The 24666-nt window shown below is 42.0% G+C and overlaps 1 protein-coding gene across 5 annotated transcripts in view; it reads left to right on the top strand.

Moving 5' to 3' along the window:
• Positions 1 to 16423: 16423 nt before the first annotated feature.
• The window catches only part of B3GALNT2 (beta-1,3-N-acetylgalactosaminyltransferase 2), a 53688-nt gene continuing 45445 nt past the window's right edge, over positions 16424 to 24666 (top strand). For 4 of the 5 annotated variants that reach the window (XM_020281511.2, XM_012738271.3, XM_075995483.1 and 1 more), the window contains exon 1: positions 16424 to 16752. In XM_020281511.2, the coding sequence (XP_020137100.2) occupies positions 16641 to 16752 (112 nt within the window). In that variant the 5' untranslated portion in view covers positions 16424 to 16640. Of the gene's footprint in view, positions 16753 to 21559; positions 21572 to 24666 lie in introns of all 5 variants that reach the window. The other variant, XM_075995484.1, reaches the window with a different exon arrangement.

The following is a 24666-nucleotide window of genomic DNA, read 5'->3' as shown; positions in this document are numbered from 1 at the left end:
TGTTCTCTTCCCCTGCAGATACATTCCTGTGCATTTCACACAGGGCAGCATGGTTGGTTTCTTTCAGTACAATGCACCAACTCACTGACAAGTCCTGGCACCCTTGCTTCAGAAAGGGAATATCGGCCAGGCGCCGTGGCTCACGCCTGTAATCCTAGCTCTTGGGAGGCCGAGGCGGGCGGATTGCTCAAGGTCAGGAGTTCGAAACCAGCCTGAGCAAGAATGAGACCCCGTCTCTACTATAAATAGAAAGAAATTAATTGGCCAACTGATATATATATAAAAAAATTAGCCAGGCATGGTGGCGCATGCCTGTAGTCCCAGCTACCCGGGAGGCTGAGGCAGAAGGATCACTCAAGCCCAGGAGTTTGAGGTTGCTGTGAGCTAGGCTGACGCCACGGCACTCACTCTAGCCTGGGCAACAAAGCGAGACTCTGTCTCAAAAAAAAAAAAAAAAAGGGAATATCAAAGCATTCACCCAATAAAACTGTGCCTCTTTTGCCACCTGCTAAGAAATTAAGATTTCCTCCATATCATTACATATATCTATTTCTCCTGCTAGACTATGAGCACCTTGAGGATAGAGACTTTGGGTACTCAATAAATGTTGAATCAATACATGAATACTAGTTAATCAATGAAGTGGGTAGTATTATTTCCATTTTACAAATTAGGAGGGGGTAAGCCACAGAGATTGCAGTGATTAGGACTGCTCTACTGGTGAGCTGAGAATTAGCCTTCAAACTTAAGCCCATGTAGGCAGGATTCCTTTAAACCAGACACACAAATCAGTTCTTTCCCATGTCCCTGCGGTGGCCCCAGAAATGTGCCAATGATGGGAAAAGAGCAAGCACGGATCATACCATTTCTGAGGTGTGTGTAATGGTTTGTGTGTTGTTTGCTATTTCAAATTAAGCCCAAGCAATAAGGTCTTCAGAAAGGATGAAACAAAAACCCCTCAATTCTTTCTCCATTTGGTATTTAAGATCAGTGGGGACATCTTATCTGTAACGTAACTTTATTTGTTAAATTTAATGCGTGGCCTTGGTTACTACAGCAACAAGCGTGTTGGTCCTTTTCAAATGAGGATGCTGTAGTTTGTGCCTGAATGAGAAAGAGACAGTGGGAAGATGTGAAGGTGGCATTTATAGCTGACTTGAACATATCTCAAAGACTTACATTGATCGTACGGGAAGCTTATAAAACCAAAAGCTAACGCCAGTGCAAAAATGTGTCCAAAATTGGTTTAGGCCAATTTTGTTGGTTTAGGCCAACCTACAGAATCTACTTTTCAATTTTCATTTAGCAGACTAATGAGTGAGCTCAATTTATACGCTGAAGTTATACAGAGGAAATGTCCAGTTCCTGAATAGATCGCACAGCCCCATGCAGCTATATTAAAGAACATTTGTGAAGACAGAGATAAACAATTCAAAAGAGTCACTTGCTGGACGTGGGCTGTCCTGTCTCCTGTCTTCTCCCAAAGTATTTTCATATTCTGGTAACCTCATCTCAGATAGTTATAGTGACAGAAAATAGCCTAATGTTAAGAACTGGATAAAACATTGCAATAACTAGTTAACTACCCTTCAGGGCCTCAGAACTGTTCCTGCGACACTGTATTTCCCCACTCTAGTTAACACTGTAAAAACTCATCACAAGGAAAGATATTGTGTGTGCCCAGCAATCCCACTTCTAGGCATCATTAGGAAGAGGTTTCCTCATGTGCACATGGCAGTGGGCATCAGAATCAGTACTGTAAGACTTAGAGTGAAAAACTGAAGCACTTCAAAGGGGCAGCGAGCCCAAGGGTTAGGACACAGCCCCTGATGTGACAGCTGACCTGGGTTTGAGTCCGGGTTCCACCACTTACGAGCTGAGTGACTCTGAGTCAGTGTCTTAGCCTCTCTGTGTCTCAGTTTCCTCATCTATAATGTAAGGATGGTTTAAAAACACTACCTGTTGGCCGGGCGCGGTGGCTCACGCCTGTAATCCTAGCTCTCTGGGAGGCCGAGGCGGACGGATTGCTCAAGGTCAGGAGTTCAAAACCAGCCTGAGCAAGAGCGAGACCCCGTCTCTACTATAAATAGAAAGAAATTAATTGGCCAACTGATATGTATATAAAAAATTAGCCGGGCATGGTGGCGCATGCCTGTAGTCCCAGCTACTCGGGAGGCTGAGGCAGAAGGATCGCTTGGGCCCAGGAGTTTGAGGTTGCTGTGAGCTAGGCTGACGCCACGGCACTCACTCTAGCCTGGACAACAAAGCGAGACTCTGTCTCAAAAAAAAAAACAAAACAAAAAAAAAACACTACCTGTTATGAGGATGCAGGGATAAGAATTCATAAAGTACTTAGCCCTGTATCTAGCACATAAAAAATATCATATACACTTGCATCCGTGTAGAAATGCAAAAATAAACTGTGGCACATTCATCCAATGGTACAATCCCCTACTAAACAGTAGTTGAAATGAACAAAATAGATCTACATATATCAAATAAGACAAGTATTTAAAACAAGTTGAGTGAAAAGAACAATTGTGGAACAATATATAAAGTACGCTATTTAGATGAATTTTAAAAAACAAAACAATACTGCGTGTTTTTGTGGATACCCACACATGTGTGTACACAGACACACAGAGTATAAAAACGTGGACCACGGGACATATCCCAAATTCACCATGGTGAATAACTCTGCAGAAGGAAGAGAAAGGAACAGAATTGGGAAGGGAAACAAAGACGACTTCAACTCTATCTACAGGGATTTATTCTATTACCTTAACAACAACAAAGTTAACAACCCCTACAACAGGACATACTACTTATGAGGGCTGAGACCTGGGGTGTTTTAGGGGGATCCTGAATCTGAGGGGCTGGCTGCACCTTTGTCTGCTTTACTTTCATGCCACTCAAGGTCCCTGTGCCCCAAATCGCTGCCTCAGCGTGGCAGGCCTTGTGTTTGTCGTTTTCATTGCTAGATCCCACGGCCTGCCTCAGTGTCTGGCCCCAGCAGGTATTTAATAATCATTTGTTGAATTAAATTTAAAAGCAGGATATTTTAAGAAAATGTTTAAACAATTTGAATGTCAAGACATTAGAAAGTCATAATATAATGATGTAGGAAGATAGGATAATCTGCACGGCAGTGTGAGAAGAGCTAACTCATAAGCTAGCTATTTGCGATGAGTTCATCACCCAGGTGCGCCACGTGGTGCCAAACAATGAAGGTGTCTGAGCATAATAGATTTGCAGCCATTACAGGGACAGGGAATGAAGTGCTGAGTACGGAAGTGCAAAGATAATGGAAGTGCTATTAAGTCAGTTCCGAACCACAAATGCATAATGACATCAATTCAAGGTTACATGATAGACTCAAGGCATAGGTTATGAATTCAAATTCAGATATCTCACCCCTGCCTAAACCTCCCCACCCTCCGGCTCGTCACTTGCATTGTTCATCCCTCATCTTTGTCCTCTCAAAGGCCTCCAGCACTACCTCCTGCTACGCACACAGCCCTTTCTCTCCCTCACTTCTTTCCCTAATCAAGTTAGAGTCTTCAATCCATCGTTTCAGCCTCCCTCTTGCTTGGTAGAGCTTATGTCCATATGATTTTCTCATTTCCTGTGTGGGTCCCACACAGGAAATGAGATGTATATATGAGATGTGTATATATATATATATATATATATATATATATATATGTATAAACGTACATAATGAGTGAGATGTGCACCATCTGGGGGATGGTCATGCTGGAGACTCAGACTTGTGGGGGGAGGGGGGAATGGGCATTTATTGAAACCTTAAAATCTGTACCCCCATAATATGCCGAAATAAATAAATAAATAAAAATAAACAGAACATCAAATAAATAAAAATAAAACGAGGCCGGGCGCGGTGGCTCACGCCTGTAATCCTAGCACTCTGGGAGGCCGAGGCAGGCAGATTGCTCCAGGTCAGGAGTTCGAAACCAGCCTGAGCAAGAGCGAGACCCCGTCTCTACTATAAATAGAAAGAAATTAATTGGCCAACTAATATATATATATAAAATTAGCCGGGCATGGTGGCGCATGCCTGTATAGTCCCAGCTACTCGGGAGGCTGAGGCAGGAGGATTGCTTGAGCCCAGGAGTTGGAGGTTGCCGTGAGCTAGGCTGATGCCACTGCACTCACTATAGCCTGGGCAACAAAGTGAGACTCTGTCTCAAAAAAAAAAAAAAAACAAAAGATTGTAAAAATAAAACGAGAGATCAGGGAGAGAGGCCTTAGAGTCCTCCCTGAGGCCAGACCAGAAAGAAGAAAACCTGCGTGTGTCTAATAATTTGTGGCTCAGTTTTGTTCTGGAAGCAGGGACGCACCCTCCACCGCTTTGTAAGTGTCACGAGATAAACGCGTTACAGCAGAGAAGTTATTTTCATCGCTATCATTTGTTTTGTCTGACACTGCAAGGGAGGCTGTCACTGTCCCAGTGACGCTGTCCGCCACCCTGTCCCTTCTGCCTACATGCTCTTCCCTCCTGCTCCTTCAGCGTAGATACCAGCTCCTTGCATTTTGCTAGCCTGGCCTTGACCTGGCCCAGTCCCATTACGGTGAGGTTGGGGGTGTTTTTGCTTCTCTGAAACATGGCACGTTTTGCTCCCAATCCTTGCCTCTCCCTGTATCCATGCCCTTAGCCATGTGGTTTCGCAGTGCCTCCCGCTGGAGGTAACTAGTATTTCATTGCACCATTCCTTAGGGCACCTGAAGTAGCATCACCCATTTCTGAACCTGGACCTTAGGAGGCCTATTGTGGTTTTGCTCACCCCTCCTGGGCTTCTGCCTCTGCCATGAGAAGGACATGCCCTGAGTAGTGACTGTCTCTTCTGCATGGGTCCCAGCACAAGACCAGCAAAGCAGAGCTCCCCCCCCACACACCAATCCATAGTCTAAATCAGCCACCCCAGCTGACTCCAGATGCTTGGGCAAGAATGAGACTGAGTTGTGGTGTGCTTTATGATACAGCATGAACTGCTGACCAATACCACTCTTTACCCTCTTCATTCCTCTAGCCTCATGGAGTAAAGGGGACTAACTTTTTTTTTAAGAGATGGGGTCTCACTCTGGGCTGGGGTGTAGTGATGCAATCACAGCTCACTGCAGCCTCAAACTACTGGGCTCAAGCAATCCTCTTGCCTCAGCCTCCCGAGTAGCTGGGATTACAGGCACACTCAGCTGGGACCAACATTTTCTAAGCATCTATTAGTGCCAATACTTTCATTTAAATTTTTTAAAATTTTAAATGAAATTAGATTTAAATTTTTTAAAATTCTATAAGGTAGTCATTATTTTTCATTCTATAGAAAAGGAAACTGAGGCTCAGAGAAGTTAAGTAGCTTTTCTGAAGCTACAATTTTAGTAAGTGACACAGTTGGGGTTCCAAACCAAGTCTTCTGGCTTCATGGGAAACCCTGTTTCCAGTGCTGAATACCTTAGAAAGATCAGATGAGGTTGCTTGGGGTATCTGATTGCCATCCCCACCAAAGATAATTATAGATTTCGTTCCCCGTACTGGTTCATCAGGAGAAAGTCATGCACCTCATTGTGTATAAACCAGAAGGAAAAACTGTTTAATAGCGTGTAAGAGTGGAATCTCGCCCTGGTATCATGGAGAAAACTCCTAATACTTATATCGATATAGATAATGAACCCTCCCTATGCATAATGAGCTATATGAAATTGCCCTTTTATCTTTTAAGATCAAAATATCATCCTGTCCTCTGACTCAGAAAGGCTCTAAAATATTCTTGCTGAATTAATGTAGCATCATTCTGAAAACGTAATGCCATCCTCTTTGCTAGCATTTGAAATTAATTTCTTATAAAACAGCTCTGCAGTTTGGCACAAGACTTCTCTGTACCTATTTCATTCCAAAAGCTTTGAAGTAATTTTAATGCTGTATCTTGGACAAATATAAAAACAATGTTGGTTTTTAACCTAAACAAAAGACAAAAGTATAGAAGAAATTTGTTTTCCTTTTCCTTTGATCTCCTAAAAGCATGCTTCCTAACACATCCTAAGGAACAGAATGAACAAAGGGAACAAGATGGAAAAAATCAAAGGAGAGGAGGATACGAACAAATTGCTTCCCTATATTCGTAAAACCAAATCACCCTAAGAATATTAAGTTGTGAAGGTTTTCGATTTGGGGAATGTATAGTTGTGAAGAATGATTAAAAGAAATGTATCATGTTATACATAATATAGTGAAAAGGAATATTAAAGTCCAGTCCTTTTAGGAAGCTTTCAGATGACCAAAAGTGGAAAAGACTGGAATCTCTCCTTAAAAGGGTTTTAGTACGTGCTCAATGTTGGACTGTGGTGATGGAAGACAATTAAGCACTAGTGAGAAATAGACCAAATTTTACTTAGGTTTTTAAAAACTTACCATCAGTACGATCTATTTTTTTAAAGTTTTTAAAAAATATATTATTAATTTTAGGGGACCCAGTTGCCAAATACAACATGGAAAGCCCCTTTAATCCACGTCACAGAACAAATTACTTTGTCCTGTTTAAGGTTGCTGAGTGTCCCCATAGGTTTTGCTCCCCAGTGTCACAGACATCAAAGAAGAATGACTGCCTTCTTCCTTGATTACCGTCTAGACCATCCCTCTTCCTTCTAATGACTCTCTTTGCTTTCAGCACACTTCACCTTAATTCATTTAAACCCAGCCACTGGTCATCCTTGGTTTTCATTGTCATCTACGTCCACTGTTGTGTGTGCTAGGGCTCCATGTGGCAGTCTCCACTGTCATCAGCTGGAGCTCAGCTCAAAGAAATAGATATTCCTCCTCCCTGCCCACTGAAACCAAGCCGTGTGCAGAGGGCTGCACAGTTGCCAGTCGGATGCGGTAAGGCTCGTGGGCAGGAGTTTCAAATGTGAGCTACATAAGAGAAAGTCCAAGATCCATTTCGGAATGCAGAACAAGTTGACAGAGCCTGCCGGAGAGGAAGTGATAGCAGGCAGTTTGTTTGTTTGTTTGTTAGTTTGTTTGTTTATTTATTTATTTATTTATGGGGGCCAGTTCATTGTTAATATTTTAATTTACTATAATTATGAAAATGTCTTTTAAAAAGAGATTAAGTGGCAATGCTACAAACTTGCCAATGACTCCTTTCTGTGGAGGACCTAGTTGTGCAGACCACGTAGGAAGCCAGGAAGTCACGGAAGTGTAACTGTCCACAGGGTGACAATAATATAGCCTAAATTCCATCCGTTCTAAAGGAAAACAATAGCTTTTTTCCTATTTGCTTGTTCTTTGTGTGCCTTCCCCACTAGAATGGAAGCTCCATGAGGAACCAAGTTTATTTTGTTCTCATTTGTAATCTTAGTGGTGTCAGGCATACACAGACACATAACTAATGTTGTTGAAAGAATGAATGAGTCAGTACTACCCAAGTCGAGCAAAATTTTACAACAGGTAATCTTCGCTTCTGTGGTGCAATCAGTACCTCATTTTTTTTCACTTCCAGTGGTCCTAACTTCCAGCACCTACCTCCCACCAGCTTTCCTCCCCATACTCCTCTCTTTATCATAGTTCTCAAACTCACTACAAACTCTAGCCACTGAAATGTACAAGGACCGAGGAGTGAACCAGCTAATGAACAAACTAGTCTATGATACTGGCAGAAAGCCTGGAGAACTTCCTAGTAATAAGGGCATTTTAGGGAGTGGTACAGGGACAATGGACCTTTCTCATTTGTTGTCAAATCCATTAGTGACTCCAGCTTCGCCAATTCCCAGCTACTAGGACCCACTGGAATATAGCAAGTCACCTCTGTAGGGGAGACTTCTCCAGAACTGAGACCATCGTGCATGACATTTGGTATGGTTGAGATTGTGGATTGCTTTTAGCATTTCCTTTAAGCTGAGGAGGAAAGACAGAGGAAACAGAGAAAGTAATGGCACAACATAGTTCACTAAATGAAAAAAGATAGAGGATTGTCAGCAGGAGGATTTTGAATTCTGGCACTAATCCAAACATTGCCAAGAAGCCCCCTTGTCCCCAAATTCCCTTGTAGGGAAATTTCTTCTTCATCAAGCAGTACTTGGACAATTGGTGTCTGAGTTGCAAAGTTGAAGAATTATTGAATTAAGGTATATCTAAGACCTTTTTGGTTTTATTGTTTTATTTGGTTAAAAGCAATTGTTAAAATTAATATTTTTTCTTTAATCTTTGTGATATCTTTTCCAAGGGTTAAGGTTGGATACACCTAATTTCAATCTGGATGTATTCATATTCATGTTTAGATAAGAGGGCGAAAATAACATCTATAGACCTATATTTTCTCATTTTATATTCAAAACAAGTCACTGAAGTATGTCCTACGGCTCTCATTTCACACATTAGGAATCTGAGACGCAAAGAGGTAAAGTACTTTCCTTGCTCAAGGTCACACAGCTATTATAATAAATGCAAATCTGAGTTTTGAGCTCAAATTTACCTGCTGGACCCGCAGAGAATATTTAGATTCTGTTTTTCTCTTAGGAAGATTTCTGAATTTTAAATTTTATGATACTAGATTCTGCCAAGATTGCCTGAATAATATGCACTCTTTCACTTTACCATCCTGAAATTCTAAAAGTCTTTAATCTTTGGACATCCCTAGTTCTAGCTCTGAAAATAAGAAATTTGCTGTCATATGTCATAGTTTTCAAAAACATTTCTAATCTTCATAACAAGGTCCCCAAAGTCTACTGAAACTGGACTTAACTGAAAATTTGTATATATAAATAAGAAATGCATGCATATAGCAGTGCATGTGCTGAAACAGAAGTGGTAAAATTAATGCAAATCATTCTGTATTAGGAGGAAGACAGAAGTTCATCTTTTTAAAGGTAAAATGACTCAGTGTGAAAACGCAACACAGCCAACATATTTTATAATTACTCAAAAACTATTTCCTCTTCGGGGACCAATAGAGATACTCTTTTTCATAAAAACATACAATATGAATTTTCCCAAAGTAAAATCTAAGTTGAAACCTCCCATTTTGAGCTTACAGCTATGGCTAAACTAACCTTTACCAATCTTAGTTGCTATCCAAAATCTCCAAATTCCTCTCCAAAACAAAACAAAAAAAAGAGACAAAAAGAGGCAAGCTTTTTACTGCCACCTACCGTTAGAAAAAAAATTGCCTGCTAAGTGCAAGGGTGACCATATGGCCCACTTTGCAGAAAGTCCCTGTTGTCTTGACATCCATCTACGTTAGCATTTGTCCTGCCCTCTTTTGCTCTCAAAACCCTAATGTGGATGATAAATTATATGGTTGTTACTGGCTTTTTCCATACATCATTTAAAATGTTCAAGTCAGGCTTGCTTCTCCCCAGCTCCCATTCTTTCTCTTTCCTGTGTTCATGACCAAGTTTCTTAAGATAGTGATGCACACACCACGTCCACTTCATTACTTCTCATTCACTCCTCCACTCACAGTACTCTCCCTATCTACTCTTAAAACTGCTAGCTACCCATTGACCCTCAAATCAGCAGACATGTTTCTGCCTTTATCTTGCTTCCTATATAGTGACAGCACTGTACTCAGTGGCCTGTTCTCTCTCTGTCATCTGACTTCTTGTCTTGTGTGACACATTTTCTTGTTCTCTACCTATATTCTGGCTTCTTCTAGTGCCCTTTATCATTGTCTCTGTCCCTGCTCACACCTAAATGGGATCTCTGTTCATCTTTGCTGTACAGACTATCCCTGCGTGATCTCATGAATCCCACTGCAATCAAGGGTTCCCAAATTCATTCATTCACGCATTCATTCACTTGTTCATCACTAAATATTTATGGAGCACCTACAAAGTGGCAGTTACTGCTTGAGGTTCTGGGGTATACTAGGGAACAAAATGGAGGGAGGACTGTTTCTGCCTTGTGTGGACAGCAAGACAATAAACCATAAACAAAATAGGCATGTAAACTGGACAGTATGTTTGTGAGTGACGATATAGAATAGAGCAGTAGAGATTGGGAGTTGGGGAGGGAGCTTTTCAAATGGGATGGACAGGCCTCATCAAAAAGGTGAGCTGACTTGGAGGAGGAAAAGGAATGAGTGATGACAATATCTGGAAGAAGAGCAGAAGGAACAAAGTACAAAGATCCTGAGACAAGAACATACCTGTCCTATTCATGGGATGGCTAAGAGGCCAGTATGGCTCTGGAGCAAAGCGAATGAGGTGGAGGGGAGGAGGGGAGGAGGTTAGAGGGGACAGTGCTCCAGATCCCAATGGCCTATAGGGCCATCATAAGGACTTTGGTGTCCCTGTGAGAGAACTGAGGAGCTCTTGCAGGGTTTCAGGGAGAGAAATGACACAGTCCTATTTACGTTTTAACAGAATCACTGTCTTAGGTCAGGTTTCCAGGGAAACAGACTCTGAAACACAGGTGGTGTGCAGGAGGTTTATTGGGGTCTGCTCGTGGGAACAGAGCGGGGAGGGAGGGGAGCTGAATTGGGCAGAGGAAGAAGCTGGACTGTAAACGCGGTTGCAGCAGAGGCCACGGGATGGCTCTTCAGCATTATCCCAAATCTCTGTACCCCTACTTAAGCAGTCATTGGATGGCTCATTGGAGAGGACTGTACCCTTGGGCAAGGCAGCAACCTTCACCCAAGGGCAATTCCAAGAGGGACATTCAGCTCAGAGTCCTCAGCTGTCTGCACTCCCCATCCTGAATGGGGAGAGGTACCACCACATCTCTTACAGTCCCACCCCCAACCACCCTCCCATAGACCTAGTCCCTATCTATGGTCAGCATCTGGGATCACCCCTTATCTTCTGGTTGGCTCTTGCCTCTGCACCTTGTCTCAGGGCATAAATGATACTCATCATCTCCCTCCTCTAGGCCCCTTGGTAGATTTTCCTCCCTCTCAGCCAGTCTAGTCACAACCCAGTAATGTGAGTGATCCTCATAAAACGTAAGTCAGATCATGTCTCTCCTGTGATCGAGGCACATCAAGTAGCTACTCCCCATTCATTTCAGAGTAAAAGCTGAAATCGTTGTGTTTTATTGTCATATTCTTGCTGGAGACTACATCTCTAACCTGATCCCCTATTATTCTCCTCATAGCTCACGCTGCTCCAGCTACACCAGCCTCCCTCCTTTGCCTTGAGCACACGTTTGAAGGCTGATCTGGCAGTGTCTGTTTTTCTACTCTTCTTAGAGAAGCCCTGACTGATGCATAACCAAAATATGAGTCACGATGCTTCAGAATGAGATGTTAAGATTTCTATCTCCTAGTGTAAAAGGTTGTCTTCTGCAACAATCATCTGGTATCCCATCATAGGCATTTAATTTAAAAGAATTCAACTATTGGCTAAGAAAGAAAGAGAAGTAATCATTTAAAAGGTGCACATTGCAAAGGCAGTGTGTACTCACATGAGGCAAAGAATGCAGTAGTCCTGAAACCCTTGCAAAGAATGTCTGAATGTTTTTAAGGTTTCCCAACTATTAATTTTTAAAAAGTGAAACCTATTGTATAAGTGACCAGGCAAGATAGTTTCCTTGAGGAAGAAAGTGAATGATTGAGGTCTGCAGAAAAACATTAATGAGAAAGAATTAGAAGAATAAAAAAAAATGTTTCTATAGAATTACATACACAAAACCATACATGCTCCACATTTTAGGCATTTGAAAGATTTTCAAGGGCAATTTTGACTTCATTGGCTAGGGATAGAATTGGGCCCTGTACTGGAGAAAAGAGAACCTGCAAGAAGTGTCCTTCATATGGAGAAGATGAGAAAGCCCTCAGAAGTGACATTAAGGGGGTTGGGTGGGGTGGGAGCCTAAGGCAAGAGATGGCCAGTGGGGAACTCTTCTGAGAGACCGTAGGAGCAAGTTTATCTCATATCTAGTTTCAAATTTTTCTTTCTGTATTTGCTTAGACTAAATCCTTAATAAAGTCTGATAAACATGACAGCTGTGTCTTAGCTGTGATTTGGAGGATAAAGGAAGGCACTACGTCCATGCCTGCAGAAATGGTTATTAGTTGAGGTAGCTGATGGAGAAGACTAGAGTGGCTGTCTGGAACAAGAGGTGGCAATGAGAGTAATGATGATTCTGGGGAAAAGCAAGCACTCCTGGGGCACTCATAAATATTTAGAGAGGGGACTAGAATTTCTGGAGTTAGGCAGGTTCAGGGCACAGATTGCAATCATGGGGATTAAAAACAAAGGCACTTCTTCCCTTCCCATCCCTGGAAAAGTAAAGAATTTGTGACAATTCAAAATATATACACAGGAAGAAATATCTAGGCTATAGTGGTTAAATCTGGAGAAAAAGATCAGGTTGGGCCAAAAGAGGAGTCTAACATTACATTTGTATTACTTATACTTGTTATTATAACCATGTATTAAATATAAAGTTTAGGAGGAAGCAGAAAAAATGTGAAAAATGATTATAAAATTCATCAGAAATAAGAGTATTGAGAGGAGACTAGGCACAATGGCTCATGCCTGTAGTCCCAGCACTTAGGGAGGCAGAGATAAGAGGATCACTTGAGCCCAGGAGTTTGAGGCTGCAGTGAGCTATGACAGTACCACTGCACTCCAGCCTGGGTGACAGAATGAGACCCTGACTCTTAAAGAAAAGAGAATTTTTTGTTTTGCCTAGGGCCCTCTTGAATGGCCTTTTTACTGTCTACCTTGTTAACTGGTCTCTGATTTCAAGCCCCAGCCCTGTTTTCAAGGGATAGCCTCCTCTAGGGAGCTTTGGGCTGAGTTAAATACAGTTAGACCTCCCTACCCATGGGTTCCACGTCCATGAATTCAACCAACTACAGATGGAAAATACTAAGAAAAAAAATCCACAAAGTTACATGAAGCAAAACTTAAATTTGTCACATGCCATTGAATCCACTAGAATGAAGTGATGGGTAGGCATTGTATCCAATATGGTTAGTAACCTAGAGGTGATGTAAAGTATATGGAGGGTGTGCATAGGTTATATGCAAATACCACACCATTTTATATCAGGGTCTGAGCATTCCCAGATTGTGCTATCCATGGGGGGTCCTGGAAACAATCCCTACTGAGGAAGGACTGTGCCTCCTGCTATGTGCTGCTATAACACCCTATGCTTCCTTTCTCACATTGAATTGTAATTACTTATCATGTTGAATTGTAATCAGGGTGACTAACCATCCTAGTTTGCCTCTCCCTACTTCTAATTCTCTGTTAACTTGTTCACATCATAGACTATGAACACACCTTGACTGCCCAGACTGTTGATATCATCACTGGGTTTTTAAAATTTTATTCTTTCTATTGTACATACTCTTATGATCTTTACTTACCATAGTCTTGAGTTTATTAGGCACAGTAGACAGCAGGTACGTCTAAGGGTCACTGATCCTATCAACAGGTGATATAGGCGGCTCCCACTGTGGGGTGATATGAAGGATGCTAAAAAGTTATTAAAAACTATTTTTGTTGCAGGCTTGTCTGAGTGCCAGTGAAAAATATTCTGCTCTAGATTGTTTTTTTATTTTTTATTTTTATTTATTTATTTTTTTTGAGACAGAGTCTCAGCTTTGTTGCCCAGGCTAGAGTGAGTGCCGTGGCGTCAGCCTAGCTCACAGCAACCTCAAGCTCCTGGGCTCAAGCAATTCTTCTGCCTCAGCCTCCCGAGTAGCTGGGACTACAGGCATGCGCCACCATGGCCGGCTAATTTTTTCTATATATATTAGTTGGCCAATTAATTTCTTTCTATTTATAGTAGAGACGGGGTCTCGCTCTTGCTCAGGCTGGTTTCGAACTCCTGACCTCGAGCAATCCGCCTGCCTCGGCCTCCCAGAGAGCTAGGATTACAGGCGTGAGCCACCGCGCCCGGCCTAGATTGTTAACTGGAAGTAACAACACCCTGATTAGTTAATATAGTAAGGTGATTTTGTTTGTTCCTCCCTTTAGTGTTCATTGTAACTTTGAACAGTTATTTAAATACTGCTATCTAATACTGCAATCTGCTCCATTTCTGTCTCACTCTCACAATTCTCCTACCCTGCCCTACTTTCTATATTTTCCATGACACCATTTTCTAATATCCTGGTCAAGTGTATTTCTTTGTTATGGCTATAGTCTGCACACCACCCCCATCACTACAGGACAGGGATGTTTGTTTTGTTCATGGATGTATCCAAAGTACATACAAAATTGCCTGGCACATAATAGATGCTCAATAAGTATTTGTTGAATGAATAGATCTGGCAAAATTAGGGATAATTCCTCTTTTGGGGTTAACTCATTATAATTCTTTATTCACAAAATGAAAATTATAGGATATCAACAAACCATTTACTACTTTTCTTGAGGTTAAATATAGTATACTCTTTGAGACAACCAATTATTACTTTCTTAACAATTTCTTTAATTGAAATATAGAAAGTAAGTCAGCATGGTTCTAAACAAAGAAAAATTTCTAACAAGAAATTTTTAAACATTACATATTCTTCTTTCTTATTGAAATATGTACACAATGTCTTCGAAAGGGGTGTGCAGATGTTGGTGACATTTGCCCAAGAGCCACAATAATCCCAGCCTTTTAATTCCATCTGTTTCCCATAAGAAGGAAAAAGCATTCCTGTCTTTGGGGACCATGGAGAGTCTGGAGGGACCCTAAAAGACTCCCAAAGCTGTTCAGAAACAATAGTGTTTCTCAAATTTGCATAATATACTGTTGTAGCCAGCCTCTAAGATGGGCTCCAATGATCCTTGCCCCCAGTATTCATGCCCTTGTGTGGTTCCTCACACAGTAAATCAGGGATACTCTGTGATCAATAGACAAGTGCAGAAGTGACACTGCATGTCTTCCAATGCTTTGTCATAAAAGGCATTGTAGCATCTGCCATATAAGTGAGTCACCTAAAAAGTGGATTCCCCAGCCCCAGTCAAGCCTTCAGCTGACTGCAGCCCTAGTTGACATCTGCCTGCAGCTTTATGAGGGACCCTGAACCAGAACTTACCTCCCAAGTTCCTGACAGAAATCATGAGAGATAATAAATGATTATTGTTGTTTTAAGAGTTTTGGATTTATTTGTTAAGTAACAACAGATAACTAACAAATATATAATACAAATCCGTTCTAAAGAGAAAAAAAAAACCCAAACAAACAATTTCTGGCCCTACATGAGTTAAATTACCTTTATTAATTTAATACAAACACACAGTATAAACTCCGAGGCTTATAGCTTTTATATAACTATTAAACCAAACATTTTAAAATTAAATATAGCACAGCAGACAATATTACAAAACCACCAAATAAAAAGTAACTTCAACAGAGGGTTGCTTTGCTGGAACTAAGTTGCCACTCAATGAGACTCTTGATACTGACAGTGTCTGGTAAATCCAGGGCTGGAGCGTTGTTACTCGAATAAAGAACTTTATGCTTGTTTGAGATGGATCTTCTGTCAATCAAAACTTTTCTCAACAACTCGTGGAAACTTTAACAAACACACACCCCATAGCCCAGGCACTCATTCTTATGCTTTCCCCCCACCTTCTTAACGTCAGCACCCTCAATCCCTCTTCCCCTGTTAGCCAGCCGCGGGCGGGGGTCCCCCGGCCGCAGGTGCACGAAGCTGGGGCAGTTTCATTTGGAAGGAGCTGCAGAAGCCCTTCCACAGAGCCCGGTTCGCGCGGCTCCCTCGGTTCACCTCCCGTTCGGGAATGCACCGTGCCCGGCAGGTGCAATTCTACCCCCATGGGACCGTCTCCACCGTACTCCACAGCCCGGTCCCCTGGGCGCTGTCTTCCTCAGCCTGCGTTCCTAGAGCACAGAACCGGGCCAAGAGCCGGGAACACACTGCACCGGAGCTAATCCCCGATGATTCATCGTTCAAGACGCCGGCACGCGGGCTTTATCGTCCCGCTCTTCGGGCCGAGGAGGCGTCGGCAGGCTCCCATCTTCCACTGCGGGGAGGGGGAGCGGGCGAGCATCCGCACAAGGGAGCTCTGCGTGATTTCCAACAAGAACCACTCGTATCTCCTCGCAGTCTGAGGCAAACCGCAACCTTTGTCTAAGCCGCGTTTCTCTTCTCGGTTTGGGGCAGCCTCTGAGCGCCAGGGAGCCCGGCACCACCTCCCCTCGGCCGGTGGGTGGCAGCAGGCGCCGAGAAAGGGTGCGCATGTTCCGTGTGGGGCCTCGAGCTTCGCCTCCGCGGCCTACGAGTGACGGAACGCGTGCGTGGCATTGTGGGAAATGTAGTTTTCGGGCCTCAGTCTCCCCAGTGCGCCTCTTGCCTGGGCCCAGAGCGGGACTTCAGCTCCCGGCCGGCCGGCGGGCGCGGGTGGGGACGCGCGAGGAGAGGGCGGGGCGAGTGGGAGAAAGGGTGGGCGGAGCCGGTGGGAAGGCCGAGCGGAGGGGGCGGGGCTCCGGCCCGCTGTGCAGCCGCCGCCCGCGGGCTGAGGGACCTGAGGCGCGGGGCCGGGATCCGAGAGGAGCCCAGGCGGCGCCGGGCGCGAGGGCGGGCGTGCCCGGAGTAGTTGCGCAGGCGTCTCCCGCCGCCCCTCAAGCTCCGCACTTGCGGGTCCCCTCCGTCTCCGCCGGGACGCGGGAGAGCCCGGCGCGCGGCGGGGGCGCGAGGTGGAGCCGGCGGGGACGGCCAATGCGAAACTGGCTGGTGCTGCTGTGCCCGTGTGTGCTCGGGGCCGCGCTGCACCTCTGGCTGCGGCTGCGCTCCCCGCCGCCCGCTCGCGCCTCCGGGGCCGGCCCCGCAGGTGAGGTCCTGGGGCCGGGCGGGCCGGCGGCCGCGCAGGGTGGAAGGCCGGGCTCCGGAGCCTCCGGTGCGGCTCAGTGCTGCGGAGCCCCGCCGGGAATTGCCGGGGGGAAGGGGGAGGAAAGGCCAAACACGACGGTCCCCAGCCGAAACAAATGGTTCTTTTCATGCTTGGAGCGTCGACATCGGGCAAACTTGAGGGAGCTGTTCTCTTTCTGTGTCCCCGCGGCTTCTCACCTCCCCGCTTCCCTTAACGGCCCGCAGCCGGTGCCCGCAGCTGCAAGTCCTTCGGCTGTCCCCAGGCCTGGTCGGCGTTGTGCGACGCCCGCCCAGGGAGCAGAACCTCGTGCTCCCTTCAGCTCCAGCGGCTGCTGCTTTGGAAGCTCGGGCTCAAAAGTTTTTCTTCCTCCCCAAGTTGTTGGTTTTCCTCGGTCAAGACTTTGAGGTTTTAGTGCCGTGGGTAATGTTTGTGCGTGATTTTAAGCGTGGCTGGGTTTTGCTTCTGAGGAATAACTTTGCTGTAAGAATGTATGGCTGGGTTTTGCTTCTGAGGAATAACTTTGCTGTAAAGAATGTACTGTATTTTGCATTTTGATTATGATGCAAGTCGGTTAAACAAATCTAGACATGAAATAGGGCATGGCGCTGAGTGGAGTTCCTGTGAGTTTGGTTCGCATAGCCTACTAATGAAGTTTACGTGGAAATACCAAATTCTTTAACGATCATGTCCCTTTGCTCCAAAACTTAATCTCCTAGGAAAGAAATCTTTGCTCTTGTTTGCTTCGCACCCTAATGGAGTGCTTTTCCCACAGTAGGTACCCAGTGGATTATTTTGTTAGTAGGTTTCACCACCCTGAACACTAGGTTTCCCTTTTTCTCTTGGCTTTTTTAAGGGCTCGCCCCTTTATACATCTTTTATTTATTTATTTATTTATTTTTTTATTTCAGCATATTGTGGGGGTACAAATGTTAAGGTTACGTATATTGCCCATGCCCTCCCTCCCCCCTCCCACCCGGCCTACACCCAATAAATGTTATTCCTATAACATTTGGACACACTTAGTTGTTGATCCGTTACCCTTTATACATCTTTATAGGATATATAAAGAAACCTAGAAAGCTCTTTTAAAGATGAGGTAATACTCGTTTTTTAACTATATTGGGATTTTTTTTTTACCACCTTTCCCCAAAATAGCTGTTTTCTTATACAGAAGTTTAAAAATTAGAATTATTTGCAGTTCAGCACAATGCACCTTATAAGTAGAAAGTATTCGGCAATCCTCAAAACAATTTCACTGTTCTGTGAGATTATAATGGGGTCATTTTGGTAACAATCTTTTTCTATTAGACAATCCCCCAGCTCTTTGAAAAGGATTTGTGTCACCTGAATAGAATTAAACACTATTTAAATGATTTAATGAAAGTACACTGTTACAGTGCATTTAACCTGTTCACAGGTTGGGGTTTTGTTTTGTGTTTTTTAGGTTTTTGTAAACTGAGCTTAGAAAAGAGTGCCGTGTGTGTGTGTGTGTGTGTGTGTGTGTGTGTGTGTATGTATGTATGTGTATATATATATATGTATAATTCTCTGTAACATCTGTTGGGTTTGTGTTTTACTGGTTTCTCTCTTTTTTATATATAAGTGAGCTCTCCTGTATTCTATTTGCAAAGCATCCTTAGAATATTTATGACCTTACCAGTCTTTCAGGTTTTAATAAAACACACAAAAGCCCTGCCTTCAAGCTTAAAACTTAGTAGACCTGCCAGGCAATTTCTTAGTTTGAGAAAAGTTTTTCCTACCCGCTTAGTGTTTAGATGGTGCCTTTATCTACCATCCAGTTAGAGCAGGCTAGATCAAGGAAATGAAGAAGTAGTTGTAGGAAGGGACAGGGTAATGTTAATATATAGGTGAGAAGATCAATATTAGTTACATAAATTAACTTAACTTTGAATGGATGCTGTGCATCTGGTCAGATGATAAGTAGGCTATTTTAATCTAAATTAAACATGACTGACTCCCAACTTTCCTGTTTTCCTTTTGGTACTTTCAAAACTAAAAGCAGTGGAAATATCTTGATTGCAAAAATTTCCTACAGCAGCTTTTCCCATTGTGCTGTCACCATGTTAGATCTAAAACACTTGGGCATTTTTACATTTTAACCCTTATAATTTAAGCCTGAGGAAAGAGAGAAACCCAAGATTTTGCTAAGTATTCTTGTCTTGAGTTAGCATTTGAAGATTTACTTTTGTTCTTTTCTCTTCTGCCTCTTTGTTTTCAATCTCATTAAGTCTTGGCAGTATTTTTTGAAAGAGAGATTTACCTTCCCTAAATATTAAAAAGATGCTGTGGTTGGCAGTTGATTCAGCAAATAATTGAGAGCCTACTCGGTGCCAGCTTCTGTTGTAAGTATGGAATTACAAGCTAAGGCTCCTGCCCTCATTCAGTTTACAATTTAGAAGAAGAGACAAAGCATAAGGAAATAATTGATTGTAAATATCACAGGGTGGGTAGAGCTAAGTATGGTGAAGAAAAATAAAGCAATGGAAGAGAATGTTGGGCTGCTGTTTTATATAGAGAAGTCAGGGAAGGCCATTTTGAAGAGCTGAGCAGGAATGTGGCTGAAGTGAGTGAGCCATGTTAGTACCAGGATCAGCAACTTTTCTAATGTGTAGCTTGCCGGAAATAGCAGAAACCAGTCAGGGAGAGCAATTGGTGAAGAGGAAGCAGATCTTCTTTTGTGAAATCGAGCACACCTAGGGGTGACAAGAGGAAAATGGAGAAGGAGATATCCATTGCACTAGGAAATCTAGATATAGGATATCTTGATTACAACATACTGGTTTGGGGTAATGCCTTGAAAGGAATTATTTAATGCTTAATTTAGAAAAACAATGTGGCAAAAGGTGGCTTATCTTTCTAGCATATTTGGAAAGAAAGAAACCCAAGAGAAAGGAAAGGAACATGTATCCACTCAACAAATACTTAGTGCTGGGTGTTGTGTTGGATGCATAGTTCCTGCTCTCTAGGTGCTCACAGTGTGTCAAATGGAAACAGACATAAGGCAAGTGGAAGGTCAAAAATAAATTGAGCTTACTTCGGCAATTTTGCCTAGGGCTAGTTCTTCCAAAATTATCCCTATGCTAATTATGTCTCTGTGCTTCAGTTTCCTTATTTATAAAATGATCTCATAGAGTTACTGTGAAGACTCAATTAATAGAACAGTGCCTGGTTCATAGTAAACACTCCATGAATTTTAGGGAATAGTAGTATTAATAGTATGGTGGTGGCCGATGCCTGTGTTTGGTGTTTTGGGAGGTATCTTTGGTAGTGTGTGTGATGATTGTCCTTATCAGTAGATCTGTGGTGGACTTGTATATTTTCCTCATTTTCAAGATTCCTGCCTGTTTGTGACTGATGTCATCAAAGAGCATGCACATGAGGGTGGAATTTTGGACTGATTTTTAGGACTCTGCACGCTTATTTTGAATATTGGTTTGACATTAACCTCCCTTAGACTTTAATATACTTTGGGATGTCCCCTGTCAGTACAGAGCCTAGCAGGTTGCTAGACTCTCAGAATATATTATATAGTAAAGAAAAATAGTTATTACTGTAGTGTCTCAGAAAACAATACCCCAAAATAAAGGCCTCAGAAGCAGCTCTCTCTGGCCTTGTCCTATGCTCCTGTCTCGGGGGCTAGCTATAGAAACTAGAACCCCTTTTTCCCCAGACGAGCCGTAAAAACCTAAAAATACTATTCTTAACTTTCCCCCTTCCTTTCTATATAAAAACTGGCCATAAAGAAATTATCTGACCTACCTTGTTTGATTGTAGGTGAGACCTAAGATTGTAGATAAGACCCTCATTGCAGAGAGGGTCCTGCCTCATACCCAGAAGGAAACGATACATGCTCAGAGAGGACAAGAATCATCTTGATAGACAGGCCTTGCTGGGTTTCCCAAATCTCAGTCAGTTAGCATTAGGTCATGCCCCTTTTGTCCAACCATATTTGTACATGACTGTCCATACTTTGTTAAACCTAAGCATAAAAATGGACAGTTTCCTCTCTCTGGATCATCTGCTTACAGTCCATGAAAACTTCAGGATTTAAATTTTTTTCTTATAAAAGTGAAACAAGTTCTTTGTGGAAAATTTTTTAATTATTTTTTAAAAAAGGAAAGAAAAATGGTCTGCTTCTAGACCATTTTCAAAAGTGCATATGTGTGGCCAGGTGAGGTGGCTCAGGCCTGTAATCCTAGCACTCTGGGAGGCCGAGGTGGGAGGATTGCTGAAGGTCAGGAGTTCAAGACCAGCCTGAGTAAGAGCGAGACCCCCGTCTCTACTAAAAATAGAAAGAAATTAATTGGCCAACTAAAAATATATAGAAAAAAATTAGCCGGGCATGGTGGCGCATGCCTGTAGTCTGTCTGAGCTACTCGGGAGGCTGAGGCAGGAGGATCGCTTGAGCCCAGGAGTTTGAGGTTGCTGTGAGCGAGGCTGATGCCATGGCACTCTAGCCCTGGCAACAGAGTGAGACTCTGTGTTAAAAAAAAAAAAAAAAAAGTGCATGTGTGTTGGGTGAAATTATTTAATATATTTTAAAAATTGTATTGATATATAATAATACATTTTTTCGCACATGTAACTGCAGCTGAATATATTTTCACAAACTGAACATACCCAACTAATTGGCATCCAAATTAAAAGAAAACTACCAACACCCCAGAACAAGGATCCTCAAACTTTTTAAACAGGGGGCCAGTTCACTGTCCCTCAGACCATTGGAGAGTGCGCACTGTGGGCCCAGGAGGAGTCAGCTGCTGAGCAGGGCAGGCAGTGGCGGCAAAAACACCCAGAGGGCTGGATAAATGTGCTAGGCGGCCTGCATGTGGCCCACGGGCCTTAGTTTGAGGACGCCTGCCCCAGAAGCTCCCTTCATGCTGTCTTCTGTCACTGCCAAGGGTAGTAACCACTATTCTGATCTCTAATGGCAGACATTTGACTACTTTTGTACTTTATAGAAATGGAACCACCCAGTATGTATGTGCTTCTTACAGCCTGCTTAATATGATGTATAATAATATTTAATGATATGTTTACAGCATAATTTTAATGACCGCATAGTATTCTGTCTTATAGAGACATCATAATTTAATGAGTCCCTTGTTGCATTTATGTAGCTTGCGGTTTTTCACTATTAATAAATGACACTGTATTGAATAGAGATCATTGCTGCATCACAGATTATTTCTTTAGAATAAATTCTTAGGCATAGAATTGCTGGGCAAAGTTGATACCATTCTAAGTTATTTGATGTTTATTTCCAAATTGCCCTGCAGAAGACTGTACCAAATTACATTCCTGCCAGCCCTGAGAGTAACCATTTCCTTGAAATCACTATCAACATTTCCTTGAAGTGCCCATCAGTTGGTTATTATCATTTAAGAAGACATTTTGAAGTCAGTTTGAATGTAAAACTGGTATCTTACTGCTCTAATTCAAACTTGATTGCTAGTGAAGTTGAACATTTTTTCGTAGGTTTATTAACTGTTTGCCTTTCTTCTGTTGTGAATTACCTTTATGTCCTTTTGTATCATGTTTACTTCTTAGTTTTCCTTTTTTTAAAAACCTGTTTCCAGGCACCAGAATCAAACTAGGTACCCTATGCTTGTAATAAATAACAGAAGGTCATGGAGTGTAGAGCCAGATTGGTAAAGGAACTAGGAACTTGAATAACATTCCTACACAGGTTTTTATTAAGCATTTAATTTGGGTTTTATAGTGTAACACAGTACTCAGGAGTCTATTGGACTGATTTACATTGATGATATGTGATAGAAGAAAACTATTTTTCTGAAGTCTAACTTCAGTATATCTGGAAGTACTCTAAAAGGCCGAAACATGCCATGTACTTCCTCTGTGTAAGGAATAGAGAAATTAATGTAAAGCAGTTGAATAGAAGCAGCTTAGATGTGGATTACAAGTCGGGAGGATTGACAGTGGCAGAGAGGTGGAATGAGATCAGAAAGTAGTTTACATCTTTAATCCATGTGATTTTCCCATGCCACACTGTTATCTTTTTATTTACTTATTTTTAGAAAAATCTAGTTTGACAGTAGTATGGAGAAGTCAGGGAGAAACTAGTTAACTAGGACAGGATACTTATATACTGGTCTAGGTGAATGATAACAATCTGAACTGAAGCAGCAGCTAGAATTGATTATGAAAATGGATGGATTTGAAAAATTTTTCATGAAGATTTTGGATCATCAGTAAAACATTAAATTATGTTCCATGTAGTCTATTTCTAGAAGATTTACTTTGATTATCCATCAAAAATAAGGTAGTAAGTTTGGCATTAAAAGGGATATTTACGTTATTTTGAAAATTTGCTTTTGTATAGCAACCTTGTTTTCTGATGATGTCAGGTAAATGAGGCATTTAGACTAAATGTGATTTTTTTTTTGCCATTCTGTAGCTTTTAATCTTTCGAAATGACATTTTGAAACGGATGAAATAGAATGTCTAAAGACTTTTTTGGTATCAGTTTTCTCTGAGTAAGAAACTGAGGCACAAGGAATTTAAATAACTTCTTACTGTGAGGTAATATAGCATGTTGGCTATGGAATCAATGGCAACTGGCTGGTTACTACATTTGTCTCCCTCCTGTCACTAGAATGTACTTGATATTTGTCTGTGAGGGGCCAGATGTCATGGTTCTTACCTATAATCTCAGCACTTTGGGAGGCTGAAGTGGGAGGGTTGCTTGAGGCCAGGAGTTCAAGACCAGCCTCAGCAACATAGCGAGACCTCAACCCTATAAAAAGAAATCTAAAAATTAGCTGGGTGTGGTGGCACACACCTGTAGTCTCAGCTACTTGGGAGGCTGAGGCAGGAGGATCTCTTGATCCCATGAGTTTGAGGTTGCAGTGAGCTTTGATGATACTGCATTACTGCATTCTAGCCCGGGGCAGTGAGGACTCATCTCAAGGGGAAAAAAAAAGTTTCTCTGTGAAACAGTGTGGGGGAGGGTGGCATATCATTCCAATTTTATGTAATCATTTAAATTAGTCCCCAAATTCAGACCCATTTACAGTTAGTTCCAGCAAAGGTGCAACTTTTATTGTATAGGTAATATCTGAGAAAAAATGTTCCTGAGCCGTGAATGCAAAAAAATTAATGTACTAACCAGCATCTTCAGTGATCTGCTTAGCACTAATTCACCACTTGAAGTGGTTTTATAAGGTAAAAGATCACAATTTAGATTCAGCTAAGCTACATTAAACTGTATAGCTATAGAACAGTTATAAAGAATGGAATTATATTTCCTTGAAATAAATTTTAGCCCAACCATTTTCCTAGCTGTTTGATGTAAGGCAAGTAACTGAATTCTCTGTGCCTGCTTCCTCATTTGTTCAGTAAGTACCTACCTAGCTCAGAGTTGTGAGAATTAAATGATACTCTCTTTATAGTACTTGTCACATATTAGGTATTCAAGAAGAAAATGTGGCCTATGATAAGCTTAATCCATCAAGGTTTGGATTTATGTTAAAGATAAATTCTGTCTTTATAGAAGAATTCATTTTGGTACAAGAGTCCAAGGGTAGGGCAAAATAACAAGTAAAATTATATCTTGGGGAAATAAGGTATCTACACAAAAATTTCCGTATTCCTATAATTGTTATAATATCCTTAAAATTATTCTAGTAGAAGAATCCGTCTCCTGATTTTATTTTTATTGGACCTTTGAAAAAATAACATGTTTTTGTTGTCTTTTAGCCTGAATATCTAGGTCCTATGGCATATAAAAACACTGCATTTAATGTAGTAAAGATTCTAGCCTTTGATAATTTATTTTCAGAAACATTTTGGATCAGTTCCTACCACTGGAAAAAGATGAAATGAATCTCTTAT

This window comes from Microcebus murinus, chromosome 19 (assembly GCF_040939455.1).
Source record: "Microcebus murinus isolate Inina chromosome 19, M.murinus_Inina_mat1.0, whole genome shotgun sequence".
Classification (NCBI taxonomy): domain Eukaryota; kingdom Metazoa; phylum Chordata; class Mammalia; order Primates; family Cheirogaleidae; genus Microcebus; species Microcebus murinus.
Note: the sequence above shows the minus strand (reverse complement) of the source record. Positions and strands in the feature narration are given on the sequence as shown.